Source organism: Idiotropiscis lumnitzeri, chromosome 8 (assembly GCF_059441095.1).
Source record: "Idiotropiscis lumnitzeri isolate Australia: NSW breed Sydney's pygmy pipehorse chromosome 8, RoL_Ilum_1.0, whole genome shotgun sequence".
Classification (NCBI taxonomy): domain Eukaryota; kingdom Metazoa; phylum Chordata; class Actinopteri; order Syngnathiformes; family Syngnathidae; genus Idiotropiscis; species Idiotropiscis lumnitzeri.
In genome coordinates this window covers 10,518,010-10,538,807 of record NC_142398.1, presented here as the reverse complement: position 1 = coordinate 10,538,807, position 20,798 = coordinate 10,518,010, and the positions used below count along the sequence as shown (strand labels likewise).

The following is a 20,798-nucleotide window of genomic DNA, read 5'->3' as shown; positions in this document are numbered from 1 at the left end:
CTGTACGCTGAAATAACGATGATCTGGACTTCATTTTAATTCAGAAATGACTTGAAATGTGAAATCGGCGCCTGTTTAGTTGAGCACAAAACTACTTTATGATTCCGTTGTATGACTGGTATGAATTGCAACACTTCAAACTTTTGATTTGTTTCCATGCACTAAATAATCACGTCATTCATCGCGATTTATGCACATTAAAGCATGCTTGCGCTTGCATAGCTTTCTTAACAAAATCAACAAATTCCCGCAAAGAGTGTTCAAGGGGCAGCATTGATTTATTCAGCCACAGAAGTGGAAAGTCATTGAATTGTGTTACATTACAATTAAAACAAATAAAAGTGAAATTAAACGTATTATTAGACATACACGCTAATGTTTTGGAACATCATCTTGAATACTGTGAATTGAACCTGTCTATATCATGCAGTTAGTGCTGCTGTTTAGGTTAGCAACATATGTCAAATTCAATTGAGTGCACTCTGAACTGTTGCAGATAATTAAATGGATGTCACAAACTATTAGAGAAATGGCCATTATTTGAGGAATGTAGCAGTCAACTCCGATTTGTGATTAGAAGTGCCTGTAATTGTTTTGCAGTTAACGTATTTTGTCCTGGTGGTTCAAATGCATCAATACAATTGCAATAAAATTTCTTAGGTGGTGGATGGTGGATGTCATCATCATGAGTTTGTCGGGTCTTTTTTGTCACCAAACAAAATTTGGGGTGTAATTAATAGCCTATAATACATACACATTATTATTATACACATTATATATATATATATATATATATATATATATATATATATATATATATATATATATATATATATATACATATATCAAATCATTTGTGTTGCTTGTTTGTCTCAGTTTGCAAACTAAGAAAAAGTCAATTTAAAATTGACCTCATGATATTCCCATCGCATCACTAAAAAAACAGTCTGAATTGAACAAATCATGTGACAGTCAGCTGTTTTGATTGAACAAGAGTTTAATCTGTCATTTCACACACGCAAAAGTCCTTTTTGTAAAACACCACTTTATTCATGTGCACGCCAAAGGAGCGCAATACTAAAGTCCTTTCATTTCAAGGTACAAAATCAGCTTCATTTTGCAACCAGCAACATCAAGTTTTCTGTTATTTTTTTTTGGGGTGCACAAGCATACAATAGTTAGAATGACTTCTCACTTTCTCATTCCCTCACCCACTTACAGACGATCACCATTCACCCCAGATATATTTGATGTCCCATACATGTTTGACGAAATGTCCTGACAGATTGGAGTTTGTTTAAAAAATCAAGTTCTACTGAAGCAACTCGGAAACCAGCAAAATGTGACCAATTGCGAATGTAAAACAATACTGCTGCTTATTCCTTCAGTGTCCATGGCACAGGTGTGGATGAAATACGACTTGTGGGCCAAATACAGCCCACAGGTTTTTTTTTTTTTTAATCTCGCCCATTTATCATCTACCGTACATTATCAAGAGTCTGGTACCATTTATTATAATAATTTAGCTGCCCATCCACGTAAAATAATCACTTATCTAATTACATAATGTGTCAGCTGGTTCATTGCAAATGAAAATATTGGAAACATCAAATTTATTTGAGATATTTAATTTTTTTTATGTTTTAGACCCCAAGTGCCAAACTCTCGTTCTTAAGGGGCACTACCCGGTACGTTTCTAAATGTTTACAGGTTAACAGGTTATGACAACTTCACTCAATTTAATTCAAAATCCATACACACCCAAAATGGCAACCAGCTTACAGTCTTCAGCTCACCCAAATTCAATCTTCAACCAGATCTACTGGGTCAAAAATAATTAAACCAACATTGAAAAAGAACTATAGAACCAACATGGAAGATTAGTGTAAAAAAATGTCCCTGGCAGATTCAAATTTAATCAAGCTCTTGATTGGGGTGAGTAAATAAATAAATAAATATGAATAAAAAATAAATTATGAATTCTTCTGAGGGCCGGAAACAAACAGGCTTGCAAGCGCTACTTTGACAGTATTCACCTTGAATCCGCTAAAAAACAAAAAAAAAACAAAAAAAAAAAAATCTTCAGTTTTTTATTATAGTTATTTTTGAAAAACTGCTAGATCACAGGTTTCTGTTAAGGTTTAAAAGGCAAATAGTTACTAATATTTCAAGATTTTGGCAGACATTGGCAGATCTCCACATTGGGTAACAAAGAGAAATTCTGTTTCTACAGTGGTACCTTAAGATATGAGTTTAGAATATATTTGTTCCATGACCATGCTTACGACTCAAAACTCACATCTCGCAGCGTTGCCAAATAACACAAACGGAAATATCAAAAATCCTTTCTTGCCCTAACACAGAAAAACCTTTGGGTTGGTTTGTGTCTATAAAAACACAGGGTATGAAGTTGAACATGAATAAATATAATGTAACTAAGTAAACTATTTCTGCATCATGATCTAATGCTGCAATCCAGTTAATTGCAATGCTCCTTCTGGGGTTCCCGCATTGGCCACCAGGAGGCAGTACTGACACATACAGTGTCAATGATGACTAGCCCTTCTTTTCCTTCTTCTTCTTCTACTACTCAGTATGTTGCTGTAATATGAGTCATGCGTCATAGAGGATAAAGAATCATTGCATCTGGCTACATGTAATGTTCAACTGTTTGTGTTCAAATAGCTGCTGAAAACAAGGCTTGTAAAATTGCCATTAGTTATGTTAACGTTAGCATGTAAACAGCCTTTTCCATTTATGTTAGCATAGAAGTAGTGGGGGCAGGGCTAAAGGACACCTAGTTCGCTTGTTTTAAATACACAAAGTATCCATGCCTTTGTTTTATTTTAGTTTGAAAGCAAACTTCAACAAGCAGCGGCATTAAACCGCTAGAAGTAAGTAAATTGAATTGAACATCGTTCGCAATTCAGCAATTCAAAGCAAAAAAACCCAAAACAAAACAAAAAAGCAATCGTCTGGTTGATTGCTTGTATCTCCAAAAACTTCGGTCAATCATATCTTAAGGCACCACTCTGTTGTAGTTGGAAATAGATCCTTTGCATTTTTGCATAGCTAGAAAATCTCCATATAAAAGCAGTTTAGGATTAATTGTCAGGGGCATCACACCCAAGACGCCAGTTTACCTGAAAAAAATGGATGGATGCGTATAAGATAACTCGGGAAAACTATGAGCATTTGACGGAGTCGTCGGGTTGAGAATTGCACTGCAAAGACTCTCAGGGTCAAATATAGTCAGTGTGTGTCACTTGGAAGCAAGAGCCTTCTTTGTGATGCTCGCCCTCCTGCTTCCTCCTCCTCCTCCACCTCCCGCCGCCGCCGCCGCCCCTGCCCCATGCCACAGGTGTCCAGGGATGGTGAATGCGTCCACACTCATGCCCATGGTCTTCGAGGGGATGGCACTGAACTGCTTGCGATCTGAGCTGTACTTGTACATGGACTCCACCTGGGCCGAGTTTATGGTTTTGGGGCCCACGCCGGTCAAGCGCACAAGCTCTGCCGAATCGGGGGTCGCCGTGTAGACGCCGCGGAACTGGCAGCTGGCGTCCCGGAAGAGGATGAGAAAGTGGTTGGCGGGACTCTTCTCCATCTCCTGTGGTTGGAGGGAGAGCAAGTCAAAATGGTATACATTGAATTGCCACCAGTTTGCTGTTCACTATTCATCACTTTACCTGCTGCGGTACCCCTTCAATTTTCAATCGGTTCTATTTAGTCGTGTATCAAATCAAAATGTCCCCTTTGAAATGAATCGAAATGCCATTAATCTGTTTCATTTGTACCTCAACAATCTTGTTCTTTTGGTGCTCGTTGACCTTCCCGGCCAAGCAGCAACGAGACAGAGCATTGTGGATAATGAACTTATTGGACTTGAAGCTCGGCTCTTTGAAGAGCTTCGGACCTGATCAGGTAAGCATAACATCACTTGTTGTTATTGGAAAAGCTGTGTCTGTTCATGTGGAGCTATGTTAGAATGCTTCATACCGGTGTATTCCGGGGCAGGCGAGGTTCCATTTGAACCCGTTTCCCAGTCTCCGTTCTGCTTTGCAAGTCTGCTCGGAGTCACGCATCCGGCAGGCGAATCGGGTCGGCTGTCAGGAGCAGATCACAGACGCATATATCGTGGCTTTGTTTTTCAATCAATCAGTCGTACAACTGATCTGAACATGAATTGAAGTGAGGTTTATAGCGCTCCAGGTCTGCAACTGAGTTGACTATTGACAACAGACATGCTTAATGATGTACATGACTTAAGCAAGGCTTTAGAGAAGCTAACAATAAGAGAAGTCCTCATCTGATATATTTGCAGATCAAACGAGCACCTTGTCACTTTCTTATCCCCATCATTGTTTCCAGGCACATCTGCAGCTGCCAGGTTGAGTGAGGAGTGAGACTTGGTCATCTTAGGTGCTGGAGGAACATAAGCAGTAGTCAACAAGTTCTTTGGTACTATTGACAGATGGTAGTATTTCTTTACCAGTGGCTTTCTTGGCAGGGCTCAGAGACAGCTGGGCTTCCTCCCTGGTGACGCTGCGAGGCCGTGCCCGCGTTCGCGTCTTCCTGACAGGCGATCGTCCCTGGTTTGTTGATTTCTGCTGCAACATCTTGTCCAGGTCATCCATGATCCGAAGCTGCTGCCTGCGGGCGTATTCGGCTCGAGTAAAATCTCCACGTCGGGCTGGGGTGGCTGGTGGAGTGGGAGAGGGTGAGGTGTTTCCAACATGAGGTGTGTTTGAGGGAGAGGAAGCAGTCTTGTCGGAACATTCCATTCTGAAGAAAGCGAGAAACAGTCTTAGCTTTGATTTGACTCATGACATTGTTTTTGGAATGGTCCTCACCTTTTTTCATGTTCTTGCTCCAGTCGTCTCCTCTTCAGCTCCTCGGCTCTCCTTTGCTGCCTCTCCAAAAGGATAGCTTTCCGTTGGGCCATCTCCTCTTCATTGTCTACATCCTCCTGCACCAAAACACCACCGACCATCCTCACTGTGTGAAACGGGATTTTCCGCATCCAAAATAAAATTACAGCATAGGCTGTGTTGTGACGTCTCCCATTACAAAAAGAAGGGACCAGTTTGAGAACAACTGCATTTAACATGATTTGAGTCGTGTTTTTGATGATTTATTTTTATTTGTTCCTATGCCGGGATGTCAAAATATTGTTTGACATGAAACTGGTCCATGGTACAGAAAATGCTGGGGACAGCTGATTTTAACTTTATTGTGCCCACTCACCTTGAAGATGAATCCTAACCCTCCTCTGGCTCCAAGCTCATTGTTTTCTCCAAGCGCTTCCACGGGATCGATTTTTGCTTGGCCTTCACTGGATTCCGTTTGTTGGTCTGAAGAGTTTCCAGCTTCTGTGGCAGAATCCAATTGCTCTGCGGCATCGGATGTGATTAAAATGCCAGGCTCCATCGCAGATTCTAATTGGTCACTCATGGAGTCAGAAGAAAAGTCCTGCCCCTGATCCGTTGGTTCATCACCGCCTCCCTCCGGTCCTCCAAGGGAAGAGAGTGACACCTCAATCATACTGCAATTCTTCTCAGCACCTCCATCTTTGCCTCTGGCCTGTCCTGTGCTGTATGCAGCTGAAATTGATAAAGTCTCACTCTCAAAAGAACATTCAGAGGGAGCTCCAGAACTACTGCCACTGGTAGCCCTTGGGTGAGGCCGGATGGGCACTACGGCTGCTTCGGCCTCATCCTGCTCGAGCTCCAGGCTAAACTGGGTTGGTGTCTCACTGGATGCCGTGTCTGAGGTGCTATCATCAGGTTGCGGCTCAGGCTGAGAAACCTCCTGAGGAGTTCGAAGTCCTCCGATGCGGAAGGAAGACGCTGTCTGCATTTGACACTTGCTGGGCGACACTCTCCGCAAGTGGGGGAGGGTATCCACAGTGTGAGTTGGTGTCAAAACACGATTGAGAGGGGGAAACTTCAGCTCTGAGGGTCGTGGATGAGGTTGTGTTCTTGGTTGGTGTTTGGGACTGCGGGGGGCCGACGAGATGTGGATCTTGGTGCGGGGGGCAGGACAAGAGGTTGAGACAATTGTTTTTGGAGAAGCAGCTGCAGAGAGATTGTGGGTCCGTCGTGACGGTGAAGACACAGAGGAAGTTTTGGGACCAGTCGGAATCATCCAGGCTTTGCTTGTACTCATGGCAGAATTCTTGGTAGGGGTTCTTGGGGGAGTTTTTGTGGGTGTATGAGGAGGGGTTTTGGCTGTTGCCTTAGTGTTACTTTTCGGTTTTGACTTCGGGGTGACTTTTTGGGAGCTTCTTGGTCTTTGGTTGCCCAGAAGCTGTTGCTGCTGTTCAGTTAGTTTTTGCATGTCCTTCTGTAGTGACTGCAAAGCGTCACTCAGTTTCTGGACGATTTCATTGTACTCCACAAGGATGCCATCGCCTCCTTTCTCTTTCTCCGAAACCGTTTCTTTGTTTTGTCCTTTTTTGCTGTCAATAGAGAATGTGACCTGCTTCTCTAGGCGTGGAGGGTTAGAGACGGTTTGCTTGACTTTCTCCTTGTCTGCCTGCCTTACTGTCTTTTCCTTCTCTTCCTCCTTTTTCAGCTCCTCCTCCATGTGAGTGAGGCGCTCCTCCAGAGAGAGGTTATCCTCGTCCGTTCCCGCTCCTCCACCCTCTCCTTGCTCTCGTTTCATTTTAAGGAAAGCTGTTTTTCCAAGCCTCTGTCTGTGCTTGGCAAAGATGGCCTCAATTCGTCTTTTCTGAGCTTCAATGCTTTTCCGTTTTTCCTCCAGACGAGCTCCCAGCTCACAGGCCTCTGAACCCGGCTCAGGACCTTTGGGGCCTGGACTGTCGTTCTGACTCGGAGTTCCTACTGGAGTGCAGGGCGTGTGGGGCGTTCCCGGGGTTGTTGGTGTCGGGGTAGTGGCAAAGTCTTCCCCAGAAGCTACGGGATGTCTTCTTCTGTTGTCTCGTCGCTCTGCAAAGCTTGTCATGCGTGGGGTGTTGTTGGTGCTGTAGTGTCCCTGATGACTTTTACTGGGTCGCATATTACCAGGGGCATTTCTGGGGGTGTCGTCAGATGCTTCTGATGAGTCAACGCTGCCGTCTCGCAGGACAGAGTCATCGTCACGTGACATATCGGTTGCCCGCGATTGCCTCGCTTTCCTCTCACCTCTACCACCATTATTACTTGCCTCTCCACCTACTGGCCGATAAATGACTCCAGATTGGCAGGGGGCAGAACTACTGAGCTGAGAATTATCCTCCAATGGAGAGTGCAGGAAGAAACCAGCAGGGGCACCCTCAGGACATAACCTAGGTTCTGGTCTTGCTTTCAAAACTCCCTTCACATCTTTGTCAGCAGCCCTTCCCTTGTTTCGATCCTTACCGCCAGGAGCCACATGTAACGCCTCTTCAACAGTAGGCAGCTCTCCTAGAGGCGCCGGGTGCACATAAAGTCCCCAAGAAGACCGCTGCGATGGTGCCGAAGCGCTGACCAGGTGGCTGAGGTCCTCTGGGGGGCTGTACGGCACACGAGTCATCCCCGCCAGCGAGGTTGTTGCGGGGATGCCGGTGCCCAGGCTGTCCGTGCTGACAGAGCGAAAGACAGAATCTATTGGGTTGCCCATGACAATATCAACATCACTGTCCAGCCCAAATGGGATGCTGAAAGTCACTGCGGACAGAGGACGACTGCAGAAGGGCGGATGATAGCCGTGATGGTGGTGGTGGGGGAGTGAAAATGTGAGTGCAGTGAGACCACAGAAGCCAAAGGAAGACGGTTAAGAAAATTAAGGCAAAGTATGAACACAAGAGCACGTTGACTACAGAAAAACACATCCGGCAAGTGTAATACCTGATTTGTTTCTTTGTCCAGCATTTGTTTTCTGGAAGGACATATAATCATAAGTTAGTAGTGAAAACAGAAGCAAATACTGAGTTGCTCCACCTTTGAAGCTATAAGAGCCTCCATTATTCTGACTTTCTGCCACATTCTGGAGTGCGTCTCAAGCTCCTCCAAGTCAAAATCATGCAGCATGCCGAAAGGGTTTTGCCAAAACGTTGGGATGTTGGCATTACTCCATGTGTCTGGGTAAAATCACAGAGGAATAAAGTGAAAAGGCTCTAGATCCACCTGCTATAGATGAAATTTGCAATACAGACAGACAAAAAAAAAACTACCCCTCCTTTAATCTTGTTAAAAGACGCTTTTTAAATACACGGTAATTGTACTTAAACACACCAAAAATTGTAAGCGTAAAATGTAGAGAAACTACTGTACCTATTCGAGTGTCTCTGCGTTAGATACATGTATGTGGCTTTAAAAGACGGTGCTGGGTGGGGGAAGTTTGACGTCATTGAATTGGCATGTGAGCTGTGGTCAACAGCAGTTTCTTCTTGAGTGCTTATTTTGTCTTCCCATCATTCAATAAATATCTGCAAAGTTAAAGGGCGACTGTGGCTCCCCTTTCCCATATGCATAGGCATTACAAAAAGTAAATGTGCAGTAAAAACACATTTAAAAAAAAGCATAGAACAAAGATTTGCACACTTCACCAAGGATCTAAATGACAGACGGATGGATACATTCCATAAAAAATATCGGCAAAACCACAGGGGTTGCAAATGATGAACTGCGAAGGAATCCAGCAGTCCAAAGACTAATGGATTTTGAGGTTTACCCCAATGTTTATGTGCATCTTACCTGGTGCCACTGGGGAGGGGACTGTCACAAAAGGTTGTTTGAAGACGAACAAAGGTGACCCACTGGAAAGGTGGTTGATAAGTGAAGGTGAGACTATTGTTGATCGTATTCTGGACTGAAACAACATTTTTTACTACCTGTTGCTGTTCCCACCGACAGGACTGGTACAGAACACTACACCCGACACATCTGAAAAACATGAACGAGGTGCAGCTTATTAGAAACTGCATGTGAGGGCGACTTTTCACCAAGCAGTGCAGTTCAATTCGGTACAGTACAAACCTCAACTATAGTCAACTCAACTTTATATATAGCGCACTATATAAATTACCTCAACTGCATAGAAAGTGCTGTACATGGGCTGACATTTGGACCACCACTGACCAGACAGAACTGTGACCAATAGCTCAAAACTCACCTGTGAGGTCAATGGCTTGTATCGGTTGTACAAAATCCGGCTTCTTAATCTCAAACCACTCCAGCAGTTCAGCAACGAAACTCATGATGTTCATCTGAGGAGGGGAGAAAAAAGCGATTGTTTATAAATCTGCCATTGTGTTAAAAAAAAAAAACAATCTATAAATACAGAAGTCGTCATAGGTAGCAGTTTCACCGCAGAATAGCACTTTCAAAATAGTCTTGATGTAACTTTGGCTAGTAATAAACGGTCACCATCTTTCTCATGGTCATGGCAATCCTTGATCAATCCTGGATGATTTATAGAGCAAAAATCCAGCACCACCAATGTACGCTGCGAGATTGCTCTAATGACCTATACTACGAATGGTATCACATGTGTCACGACATAACATTTACAAATATGCTCAGCTACAAAAAAAGGAAATTATTCAAACTTGTCTGTATGGCCTGTACCAAATGGCCAATGGACCGGTATCGGACCGCAGACCGGAGTTTGGGGACCAATGATGTATTACACAGTATAATTGTTCTCCATTATTTTTTAATTAAACTTTTTCATAACTAGCTTTCAGACAAATCTTGCGCTTCACCTGTCTTACAATGAGGCACGGTACTCGTTGCCCATAAATTAATTATGTCAGGTACATTTAAAAGGGGGTGGAGCTTACATGCAGAAGAGGTGGGGCATAGAGAAGGTCTTCCAGGGGAAGTAGGCAGCAGCTCTGCAAACTGCTCTCGCAAAACTCTTTAATCAGCTGTAGGTTGTAAAGACTGTCTGCCACCGACATGGTGTCCTTCAGACATACATCTGGCAGAAACAATATGTGGAGTGCGAGTTGATAATTGATGTGCCGGGTGGTAAATATCAATATTTGATGATGCATGTGTGTGTATACCCTCTAGCGGCAACACGCCGGGGCAGTAGAAGTGCAGCACAGCAGCTATAGCGCAGCCATTAGAGAGATCTTTGACCGCCGTGACCAAAGGGAAGGTGGGGGTCAGCTTGGACTGCACTTTGTCCTTCCTGTAGCGGATCTAATGGAAGAGAAGATAGCAGAGCGCATACTGAAGATGCGCCATCCACATTTGGAGGGAAGGATTTAGAAGAGGTGTGGGTCCTCCTCACGTGATGTAAAAAAAAAAAAAAAAAAAAAGCTGTGAAGCCACGGCCTGCAGCGAAAAAAAATATCAAGACAATGTGCCTCTTTATTAGGTACACCTGCACAATCTCATAACAACCAATGCACGAGCTGTATCAAAATTTCTGCAAAGAAAATAACATGCACTTTTGATTAACATACTCTAAAATAAATATCCAGTGTAAATTAATCGGATTTAACAAAGGTTCTTTACTATTTTTATTCCACCTTGGTATGTGGTCAGGTGCAAGATTGGCTGAGGGAGCAGGACACGCCTGCCATGCATAGTCCTGAAAATTATTACATCTAGAGTCCTTTCATTGAATCTTTACATTTTCACTCATTGTATTTGGGATTTAAAAAAAGACACGTTTTTTTTTTAATCAAATGTGACATGCTACCTTCAAAAACATGTACATAGCTAAGACAAATTTTTGATTAAATATTAGTCATTTTTCAGTAAGTTTTATAATTTAAATTAAAATGTTAAAAAATGTATATATAAATAATACAATACAATTACAATTAATTACAATTTTCTTCTTGAGATTTATTACATCAACTTTACAATTATTTAAAAGTGTCCCCAAACCGTGATTCTAGCAATATTTTCGTCCTCGACAATTAACACACAACTCCTGATTTGTTTTCCCTGGACTGTGCATGTGTAGCTAATATTGTGGCAAGACAGCGTGTGTCAAGTAATACAAAATAAGCACACTCCAAACACAGGGTGCGATTTCAAGCTGCGTAAAACAAAACAAAACAAAAACAGGCATCACTAAACATGAAGAAGCTGAAAAAAAATGTGGCTTTAGGTGAGATTTTGTGTGCTGCATGCAGCAAAAGCGCACACACAGACTGACTGACATCAGACTCATTCCAGCAGTTTTGTTGCAGAAGTTCAAAGTTACAGTAGATGTGGTGGAGGTTAGTTTAGTCGCTATGCGGTGCCAGGGTGGGAGACGTGGATGATGACAAGAACGAGCTGTTATACGTTACCACTGGAGGTTTGTTCCCCGACTCCTTCAAACAAAAAGCGATAGCATGCTGGACGGGGGCGTGGCAGAGAGAGGGACACAAGCGTAAAAATGACAAAGGGGTCCCTTGAAAAAAAAAAAATTGTCACAGCGTGACACACAGGGGACTGGAGCGCAATGGGGGGCAGAGGCGGAGGAAAAACAAGATGAATGTGGCTTGATCGCCCTCGATCGCCCTCCCCCCCAACAGCCCCTTCCTTCTCATCAAACTGATGTCCGAGAGGCTTGTCACGAGTGTATATTTTATATTGAATACAGAGTCATGATTCAATTGCGTAATTAACATACCTTGGCTTTACAGTGTTATTTTTGGCTCAATGACTCAAACGAGACATCCATTTTCTACTTTTGCAAGTTGTTTATTTGGTCACTCAATTAGTGACAGTTGGAGCAAAAAGTCTACAAGTCTCTGGTTTTCTTCTGCTGGAATAAGGGCCGTAGTCGAGGTGGCCGGAATTATGAATGGTTCCAAATAGGCAATCGCTAGAAAGCAAAAAGGTAGTCGCAGTCAGAAAAAGCCTACTGAAACATTCGAACTTTATGGGGAGTTCATTAGAGTCAGTGTAAACTCCCATTTAACAGGATTTTCATTCTAATTGGTTAGTTAGTTAGTTAGTTAGTTAGTTGGTTAGTTGGTTAGTTGGTTAGTTGGTTAGTTGGTTAGTTAGTTAGTTAGTTAGTTAGTTAGTTAGTTAGTTAGTAACTCATTAATTAGTACTCAGATTTGCACACACTTTTCATGAGTTAAAGTTGCAAATACAAGTTGTAACTTTCATGGGTTAGTTTGTTGAATTTTTTTGCAAGTTTTAAAACACACATTAGTAAGTTAGTTTTGCAGTTTATGTTAGTTAGATTTGCAAATAACTTTAATAACCGTTGTAATACAAGTTGTAACTCTCGTGAGTTAGTTAGTTAGTCAGTTAGTTAGTTAGTTAGTTAGTTAGTTAGTTAGTTAGTTAGTTAGTTAGTTAGTTAGTTAGTTAGTTAGTTAGACAGACAATTAGCAAGACCAATGATTTTCTGGAACTCAACATGCAGTTGTGGCTTGAGAGAGACAAACATGAACAGACAACACCTTGAGGGACAAATGAACACACTCGTTGGTCAGCATGACCTCCAGCTAATGAAATAACACACACACACACACCCCCACGCACGCACCCCCCCCCCACACACACACATATATATATAGATATAAATATTATAATATGGCATTTCCAGCAGGCACAGCGGCGTCAGCCTTGGCGAGTGCACGCACACACACACATCGAGAGGGCATGAGCAAGAGAACGCACACTTACGGGGACGAGCTTCCAGTACCAACGGGTGGGCGGGCCCTTCTGGAGAGCAAGGCAAGGTGCCACAACACACATGAGCCCGAGGAGAAGGGATGGGGGACAAAGAGGCATAATGAGGATGAGGATGTTAGAAGCTGCACTGACACACCTCAATGAGGGAAGTCTCACACTCACACACACACGCGCACACACACACCGTGAGTGTGCACGTGTGTATACAGTACCGTTTCCTGGGACGGCTGGGGCTCAGCGCTCAGCTGCGCCTGCTTGGGCGTCTCTTCTTCCTCTGTGCTTTCTCGCAGCTTCTGGTTCAACTGAAAAAAACAGTCACTGACTTAAAGGATATATTCGCCGGTTGATACATGACAGCAATCCGTAGATTTTAGTGGTGGAAGATGATTTTCCATTCAAGTCAGTCAATTGAAACTAGAACCCCTCAGTTCCAGAGGGAAATGCTTTCCAGCAGCATTTACAGCACTGCAGCCCTTTTCACACTGCACTTAGCAGGGGGCAGCTCGCCATTGATGAATTCATTCATTGTGTGAGGAGCTGGCGGAGTGATTGAGTGCTATTTTGACAGACTCACTGTATCCTCAACTACCGGCATGAGGACAGAGATGGAAGCCTTAATAAATGCAGTTTCCCAGTGTCCCGAGCTTTGGGACACACGAAAAATGACATGGTAAAATGTTGAAGAAGACACAGCTCCTTGCCCAACCTGAAAAATACCTTGAAGTAATCATAGTGGAACTGTAGCGCACAAACAAATTTAAACTCTCCAAGTTCCTCCCGAGCTCTTCGTAAACGATGCACCATTGCCTCAAAGAGGTCTTTGTGGAACCGTGGCTCATAAACAAGATTAAACTTGCAAATTTTCAGCCAAGCCATTATTAAAGATGTACCTTGCCCCCCCACCCTCCCCCCCTCCTTCTTGAAATTGAGCAGTGGTTCCTTTTGCAACAATGAAAGGCACCTTTTCGAGATGCGATCTACTTCTCATTTCATCAAGCAGCCAAAGTCTTGGTTTTTAAATGCTGGTCGATGGGCACATTGGTAACGGGGGCACCATCGTATTTCCGTGCTGCCTTTCACACTGAGCGAGCGCAGTCTGAAAAGGGTTTTGTGACTAAGGAGGACCCTTTGCCGACTCACCCTGTTGACCCAGAAGAGCAGCGCGTTCTCCCAGGGCGCTCCGACACCCATCTGTTCAGCCTCAGCCGCCATTTTTACTCTGTCCACAATCTCCCTGGCGGCCAGCGACATCATCGAGTCCATTAAGGCCAGGTGTGCTTTCTGCAACAATCAGCAGACAAGAAATTTTGTCATTTGTATTTTCATAAAAAGAAAAATTCTACTCCATAATGTTGTAGTTCATAAAAACATACAGTAATGATTAAGGACACAATTAAATAGAACTAGAATTAAAAAGAACTCGACCGTTTTTTGTCACCTGCCTCAATTAAATGCCCACCTTGGCCACCGGGGGGCAGTATAGGACAGACTGGCAGATTTAATATGAATCCCAGATTTATGCTGTCCTTGCCACTTTGTAGCAACCAAGTGTATTGCAGCAGGGCAAGTCCTGCCTTCAACTCAAATGGGATTGATTACACCTCAACTGCTCTCTGAGCTGAGAAGTATGGCACTAATATTAATCATTCGTCACAGAGGATAAAGACTAAAACTTTTTTGCTGTCTGTCTATATATTGCTGCACCATTTGTGTTGCTAATGCCTCGCTTAAAGTGTTAAAGCACCGCAGCATCTGTACTAATTAGCGCTGACGTCAAGCTAACATGTCTTTCTTTTGGCAATTGGTGCACTGATTTAAATGTTTTAATCAACAAATTGCTGTCGTTCTTTTGGTTTTGATGTACAATTTGACGGTAAACCTCAAATGGGAGTGGCGCTAAACAGCTTGAAGCCTCTTTTTTAACGTATTGTTTACAATTTGTCAAATTGCTGATAATTGTGAAGTGTAAAAGTTTAGTTCTCGGGTCTGTGCGTCAAAGCAGAAACAAAAAAAAAAGACAGTCAAATCAATTAGTTCTATCGTACTACAAACTATAACCTGTTAGTTAGAAAAATTGACTATTATTAGAGAAAGAGAAAGTAATAACTCATTACATTTTGTTGCTTAAAAGGAAAAAATGGGCAAATTAAAGGTTTAATTTTTGCCCTCTTTAGTTAGTTCCTTTGTTTCGTACGTTTGTAGATGTTGTAGTAAATTGTTTAGTATTTGCCTTGGTGGAGGTCTACAATTGTGCGACTCTGCTTGCCCAAAGTCAGCTGAAATTGGCTTCAGTTACCTGTGACCCTAACGAGGGCAAAAGTGGCGCATAAATTTAATTGACAATTAATCAATGTATTTTTTTACAATTGGTTATAGGTTTAGACACCTTTTTAAATTCAAGATTGTCCAAATGCTCAGAATTTCAAATCTTAACATTAAACATTCTTAGATTTCAGTACTCTTCCATGTCAGCAGATTGATTACGGTATATTTGGGTTGAATCATCAATCAATCAAGAAAATAATTCATTAAAAAAAATGTTTGATGTGGTCATAGAGGACCAGCACTAAAGTAAAAATAAAATGATAGCTGTGTTATATTTGTGAAGGTGGACTGTTGATACAGTTCTCGTAAGATTGCGCTGGTGTACCTAATGAAGTGTCTTTACAACATTGACCAGAGGTCCTACCATCTTGATGGGGGTGCATCTGAGGTCGTCCTCTGTGACGTCCACTTCCTGCACCTGCGGGGCCACGCCTTTTTTAGTGAGGAAGTGCAACAGAGCGCAGTTGTCGGAGGGCGAGTCCTGCGAGGCCGTAGCGGGAGCCCCGTGGGCCTGAAGCAGCAAGGCCTGCGCTCGGCAGTAGAACTCCGGGGAAAGGAGCAGCTTGGAGACGGCCGGCTTGAGGTGCTCTTGGTCATACTGGTCCTTGTAGAGCGGCTCCCGCAACTCAACTGGCACATTATCTGCAGACACATGCAATCTGTCGTTAAATTTGGAATGGGTGGACGCGTAGGTGCAGATTCCGAGATTGTTTTTCAAACTTTGTCTCATGCGATAGTGGTGCCCGGGAATATGAACCAGTACCATGGACACTTGGATCCCTTTTGTTCATCTGTTACACCGTCAGAAAAAAGGGGTCGTTTTTGTTCTCCAAATGGCCAACTCTTTGTGTTGCAAATTACAATTAAGTACTGTTTATGGATTGAAAAGCGACCTTGACGGTACCTTTTCGTTTTGACATGTAAACGTACAAACAAGTTCCAGGCCTATGTGAACGGCTTTTGAAAGAGCCCACTGTTGTATGCAATGCAGTTTAAGGAAAGTAGTAGTAGTTGAAAGTCGGAGTAATCTAGACCCAGGATGGGCAAGTTGATGTGCTTTAGATGAAATGTCAACGGTTCTTGAAGAAAAAATAAATGCCAAGATGTTCTTCTCTAAAGGAAATAAACAGCTGGAAGTGCTATCAAGTGATGTACACAATCTGGTAGCGAATGGTATTATTGATTTAAATTGATTAGGTGTTGGTAAGGCAGGTTTTTTTGTGTCAGCCATCCCTGACCTAAATATTTTAAAAGAGCTAAAAATGGGCTGAGTGCTAGATCAGGCCCGAATTGTCACAAAACTGTATCAGGTATACATTTTATGAGCAATGCCACTCAACAAGAATACTTTAATACAGAAAAAAACTTTAAAAATAAAGCAACAATAGAAGATTTTGTGGGTAAAATCTTTCAAGTGCACGTTTGTATGCATGAGGTGAAGACGCTCTGTAAAAAGCTAGGCTAAACTTAGCTCGGTCCCAACATACAAAAAGTTATACAAACTGTTCATCCAACATTGAAAGAAAATAACATATCATAATGAAAACTGTTATTCCTCATGTTTCATAATGTCCTGTGAGATGATAATGTCTTCTGCATGAACAGTTTAGCTGGGTTGGCGGTACCAAAGTAAGAGTCGGGTCACGCAATTGGAAGAAGACGACAAAGACGAGGAGAGCGGGACGGCATCGAAACTCTGACCCACATTCAGCTGTCGCAGTCTCCGAAGGATGCTCGAGCTGTCGGGATGACTGGAGGGGAGTCTCCCTTTCCTCCCTCCCTGTCTCTCCACGAACATTTATGACCGGGTAGATGCTCTACTTCTTTGCTTCAAGAAGTCCGACTCCCCGCCAATCATCAGCAACAAGCGTGATCGAGTCAATCACTGCAGTGGGTTCGGGCGTAAATCTTCTCGCGGTAAATGGTAACTGCGTCACTATGGAAACGACGACGGAGAAGGCAAGAAGTCATTGTGTCCCTGCAATGTCGACAGAGACAATGAGACGGCAGAGTAAACGTGCGAGGGCCCGCTAACCTGGTTAGCATAATGCTGAGCTAATCTTGTCGACGCACCATCAGAAAAAGAACGAGCTAAAGCTTCTAATCTCTGCACTGCCTTAGCTTTGACTACATTTCATAGGAATCTAGTAAGAAATGGTAGAAAAAGTGGAGCACGGCTTGAACTATATTAACACCCCCCCCCAAAAAAAAAACAGCAAAATGTATGATTTTTTTTTTTTTGTCATATACTATTTTGACAGTTTCTGGTGGGTAGTAGTGGTCGTAGTTGAAACAGATTTGCTCATTAAGCAGTAGATTTTTTTTTGTACAGGTTATTGAAGGAATATTTCACTACTTTCTAAAATAGTCTGGCAGATTATATTTCAGCAGTGACAGGAGTAGACAGACAAAAACACGAGATTAGTGATCAGACAAATTTCAACCTCTTAACATCGTTGTGGAGTAGTAAAGTCAACTCGTCAAGACATTGACTAGTCTGTTCAATCCCATTGATTAAGTAGTAAATGTGAAATTGTGTGTAATAAATGTTACCTGCGATATAGTGCTACCCTATTTAAATACTCTCTAGGGAAATTTTTAGAGCATTCATTGCACTTCATTTTCTTAAGGACTTTGAACCCACTTCAAATTATTTAAAAAAAAAAAAACATTCAAACATTTAATATCTTGAAAGAGAGGATGAGCAATGAATAACACAAATATTGTACAAATAGTGTCCCGTTTTTCTTTTAACTAACAAACTTGCACAATATATAGCAACAATCACGCCCAAAAATTAGAAAACAAACCTAAAGCATTCTCATTCTGTAGGCGTAAAAAGCAGGAATACAGCGGATAGCATTCAATAATTACACTACTAGGTTGTGACCAAATCAATCAATTCACTCCCTCAACTTAAATATTCCACCATCTTTTACTCAATAATGGAATTAGACCCAATACAAACGAGAGTTAGGCCGAAATAGTTATTTACTGTATCCCAAAAATATCCGACCCTGGAATGCGTGATGGAGCAAGATTTACTGTAGAGTGACACCACAGTAACATTATTCAAGATGTTAAAATTCTTCACTTTGTGTATTTCAACCCAAATGATGTCATGACGATGGGCGGCTTGAATGACTGTACAGCTACAAGGAAGGAAGAGATCGTCTTCATCAAGACACTTTTTGGAGTCATCTTTTGGCTATGTCTGTGTGAATAAGCCTCAGGTCGGGGTGTGTGTGTGTGTGTGTGTTGGAGGGAGCGGTTCCTCATTTGCTCTCTTCGGGCTTCCTTTCCTCCTAGCATCTATTAAAATTCAACAAGGCACCCATTGGGCAATTTCCACATGAAGCCTCCCTGCAGAGAGCTTCTCTCGGTCTCTTCCCCACAAACATGATGAGTTCACATTTCGTCAACGGAGGCCAACATGGCTGCCATTACTTTACTGCATGGTGGACATTTGATTAAATGCATTCCGCTGACAGCATTTCAATGTGTAACAACACACCGAGTCGCTGTTAGTGAATTTGTCCATTCAGTGTACTGCATTGTATATTTAACTGCAGAAACAGTTTTTAAAAGACTTAGTCATTTATCTCTACCAGTGTTTCTCAAATACGGTACATGCATCACAAGAGGGCCACACGCGGGCTCCCTCTAGTGGTACACAAAAGAATCACTGAAAGAATCACTCTATTATTAAATGTAACTGTGTGCAGAATATAAGCAGAATTCAATTTCATTTGACTTTAAAGTGCAATACGTTTGCGTTTAGGAATGGCTTATTTTAAAACACATATTTAGATGCAATTATTATTATTTTGCATTTTGTGCAATATTTTTAATTGAACTGCATATGTCTGCATATAATTAAAACAAATGGAGAAAAAAAAAAAGACAAGATTTTTGTCACTCTTTGCATCAATTGAAAGGTAATTTTCCTGCTGCTCGCCTTGGCCACCCGGAGACATGCGTCCATTATCTGAGCCGCTTCTCCTCTCAAGGGGAGCGGGCGTGCTGAAGCCTATCACAATTGTCTTCGCTCAGTAGGCGGGGTACACCCTGAACTGGTTGCCAGCCAATCGCAGGGCACACCAACAATTAAGCATGTTTTTTGGAGAGTGGGAGGAAACCGGAGCACCCGGAGAAAACCCACGCAGGCACAGAAGATCATGCAAACTCCAAGGCCGGAGCCCAAAATCGAACCCTGCACCGCCGAACGGTGAGGCGGACATGCTAACCAGTCGTTCACCGTGTCGAGTATAAGACATACAGATATATATATTATACATAAACGTCAGGACAGTCTCGATGCAGACAATAAATAATGCATGGCGAGTACTGTTAGAGTATGTTAATTAAATGTGTTCCTAAATGTGTTTTTGCCATTATGTGTTAGCATGAAATAGGCCGAATAAAGACTAAGCTATGTGGTTGTTTTGAATACACGTGCAAGTCTCCTAGTTTTATGTTTAGTTTTAGACAGTAAACTTAAACAGGGAATGGCATTAATCAGTAGTGAAATTGTATGTTAAAATCCCATTGGACATGTATTGCAGCTGGTAGGATCCTTCACTTTATTTGTGTACTTTTGAGCAATTCAGGAGTCAAGTCTAATGCAGCAAGCACATTGATTAGTCAGGCCCACGGTAACCGCGGAATGACGTCACGCACCAAACCACGACAAAGGACCAATAAAGTGAAGCATCGCCTCTGCAAAGTTGCATTTCTCCCCTGCGTGTCTTTTGTTCGCCAACAACAATAAGGCAACAGTGAGACACACTGACACCAATATTCTGCATCGTGCTGACCCACTTCCACGCCGCACAGTACTTTTGCATCCCTGCTGCAGCTTTGAGTCTTTTGTTGCACTGACAATGCAGCATCCACACAACCCACGCGGTTGCTCCGAGACAACCTCCGATATACATCAAGCGATCATTTGATTGCGAGGAGCTGCCGCACCAAATGGACGACAGAAACACACACGCACGCGCAAAAGGCCCCCGAAGCCAGGGCGGGTTCTCCACGGAACGCCCCACCCAAGCACACGCACGTAGTGATGGAGCCCCCTCCCGTGGGTGCTCTTACCTGCACGGCCGTAAGACTTGCACAGCAGCCAACGCACGCTGGCGCGGATTTTGGCACGGCCAAAGTCGCAGCGGTCTAGAGGGGGAATTTCCGGTACCGAGAAAGGCTTCCTCGACGACGACGGCGTCGTCGGCGTGGCCTCGCCGGGTTTGGAGTCCACCATGGCCGCGCTGAGGCGCACGGAGCACCGGTAGGAAGAAGAGGAAGAGGAGGAGGTGGAGGAGGATGGACGATGGAGGATGGAGGCGGAGGGAGGAGTAGGAAGAGGAGGAGGAAGAGAGAGGATCTGGTGATGTAAACACAGCCAGAAGAGTGAATCATCACATGGCCAATCAAATTTCTCATAGAAGACACCCCCACCCCACCTCATCGTCGCCAAGCCACCAATCGCCCCAGCACAGTCCATTAAAAAAATACATTTATCAAAGAAAAACGGAAGAAATAATTTTGAAGAAAAAAATCGAAGGTAAAGTTATTATTCGATATTATATCTTTTCTCCGCTATACGAGGAGAAAAGATCGAGCTGACCAGCGAATAGCGAAAATCCGAGTATAATTGACTCCCATTGTAATTCATGGGGGGGTTCGCTTGTCTAGGTGTTCCTCATTGTCTCGTCAATTTGTTTGTATTTATTTCCCTGTTTCTGGTCCATTCATTGTGAACGTCAGTTGTCCTCCGCCCGTGCCACGTCTTGCTTATCGTCAAGTCCTGTTTTGTAGAACGTTTGTAGTTTTTGTTACCCAAGTACCTTGTTTACCTTTTTGCTATCAGAATCAGAAATCCCTTTA

General features: G+C 42.9%; 1 protein-coding gene across 6 annotated transcripts; it reads right to left on the bottom strand.

Annotated features, from left to right (window-relative positions):
* Positions 1–827: 827 nt before the first annotated feature.
* Positions 828–20,308, bottom strand: LOC148332109 (calmodulin-regulated spectrin-associated protein 3-like). Of its 6 annotated transcripts, none has more exons than XM_088302509.1 (19): positions 20,010–20,308; positions 15,277–15,554; positions 13,728–13,868; positions 12,800–12,889; positions 12,579–12,617; positions 11,240–11,287; positions 9,995–10,133; positions 9,767–9,906; positions 9,097–9,190; positions 8,816–8,867; positions 8,679–8,740; positions 7,830–7,860; positions 5,248–7,666; positions 4,854–4,969; positions 4,493–4,785; positions 4,338–4,425; positions 4,000–4,106; positions 3,798–3,916; positions 828–3,610 (listed from the first exon to the last, which is right to left on the bottom strand). In XM_088302509.1, the coding sequence occupies exons 1-19, from the start codon at positions 20,170–20,172 to the stop codon at positions 3,263–3,265; spliced, it is 4,767 nt and encodes a 1,588-aa protein (XP_088158635.1). In that variant the 5' UTR covers positions 20,173–20,308; the 3' UTR covers positions 828–3,262. The 6 variants fall into 6 exon arrangements, with proteins under 6 accessions (XP_088158635.1, XP_088158641.1, XP_088158636.1 ...); XM_088302515.1 differs by having other exon boundaries at positions 5,248–7,564; XM_088302510.1 differs by having other exon boundaries at positions 12,579–12,614.
* Between the last annotated feature and the right edge of the window lie 490 nt (positions 20,309–20,798).

Bases quoted from the DNA above. Each gene is read 5' to 3' on its own strand.
- LOC148332109 (XM_088302509.1), bottom strand. From the start codon at position 20,172: ATGGTGGACTCCAAACCCGGCGAGGCCACGCCGACGACGCCGTCGTCG. The intron at 11,288-12,578 runs GTAAGTGTGCGT...GCCCCCGTCCAG, and splicing joins GGTACTGGAAGCTCGTCCCC to CATGCTATCGCTTTTTGTTT. The intron at 3,611-3,797 runs GTACAAATGAAA...CTCCAACCACAG, and splicing joins AAAAGAACAAGATTGTTGAG to GAGATGGAGAAGAGTCCCGC.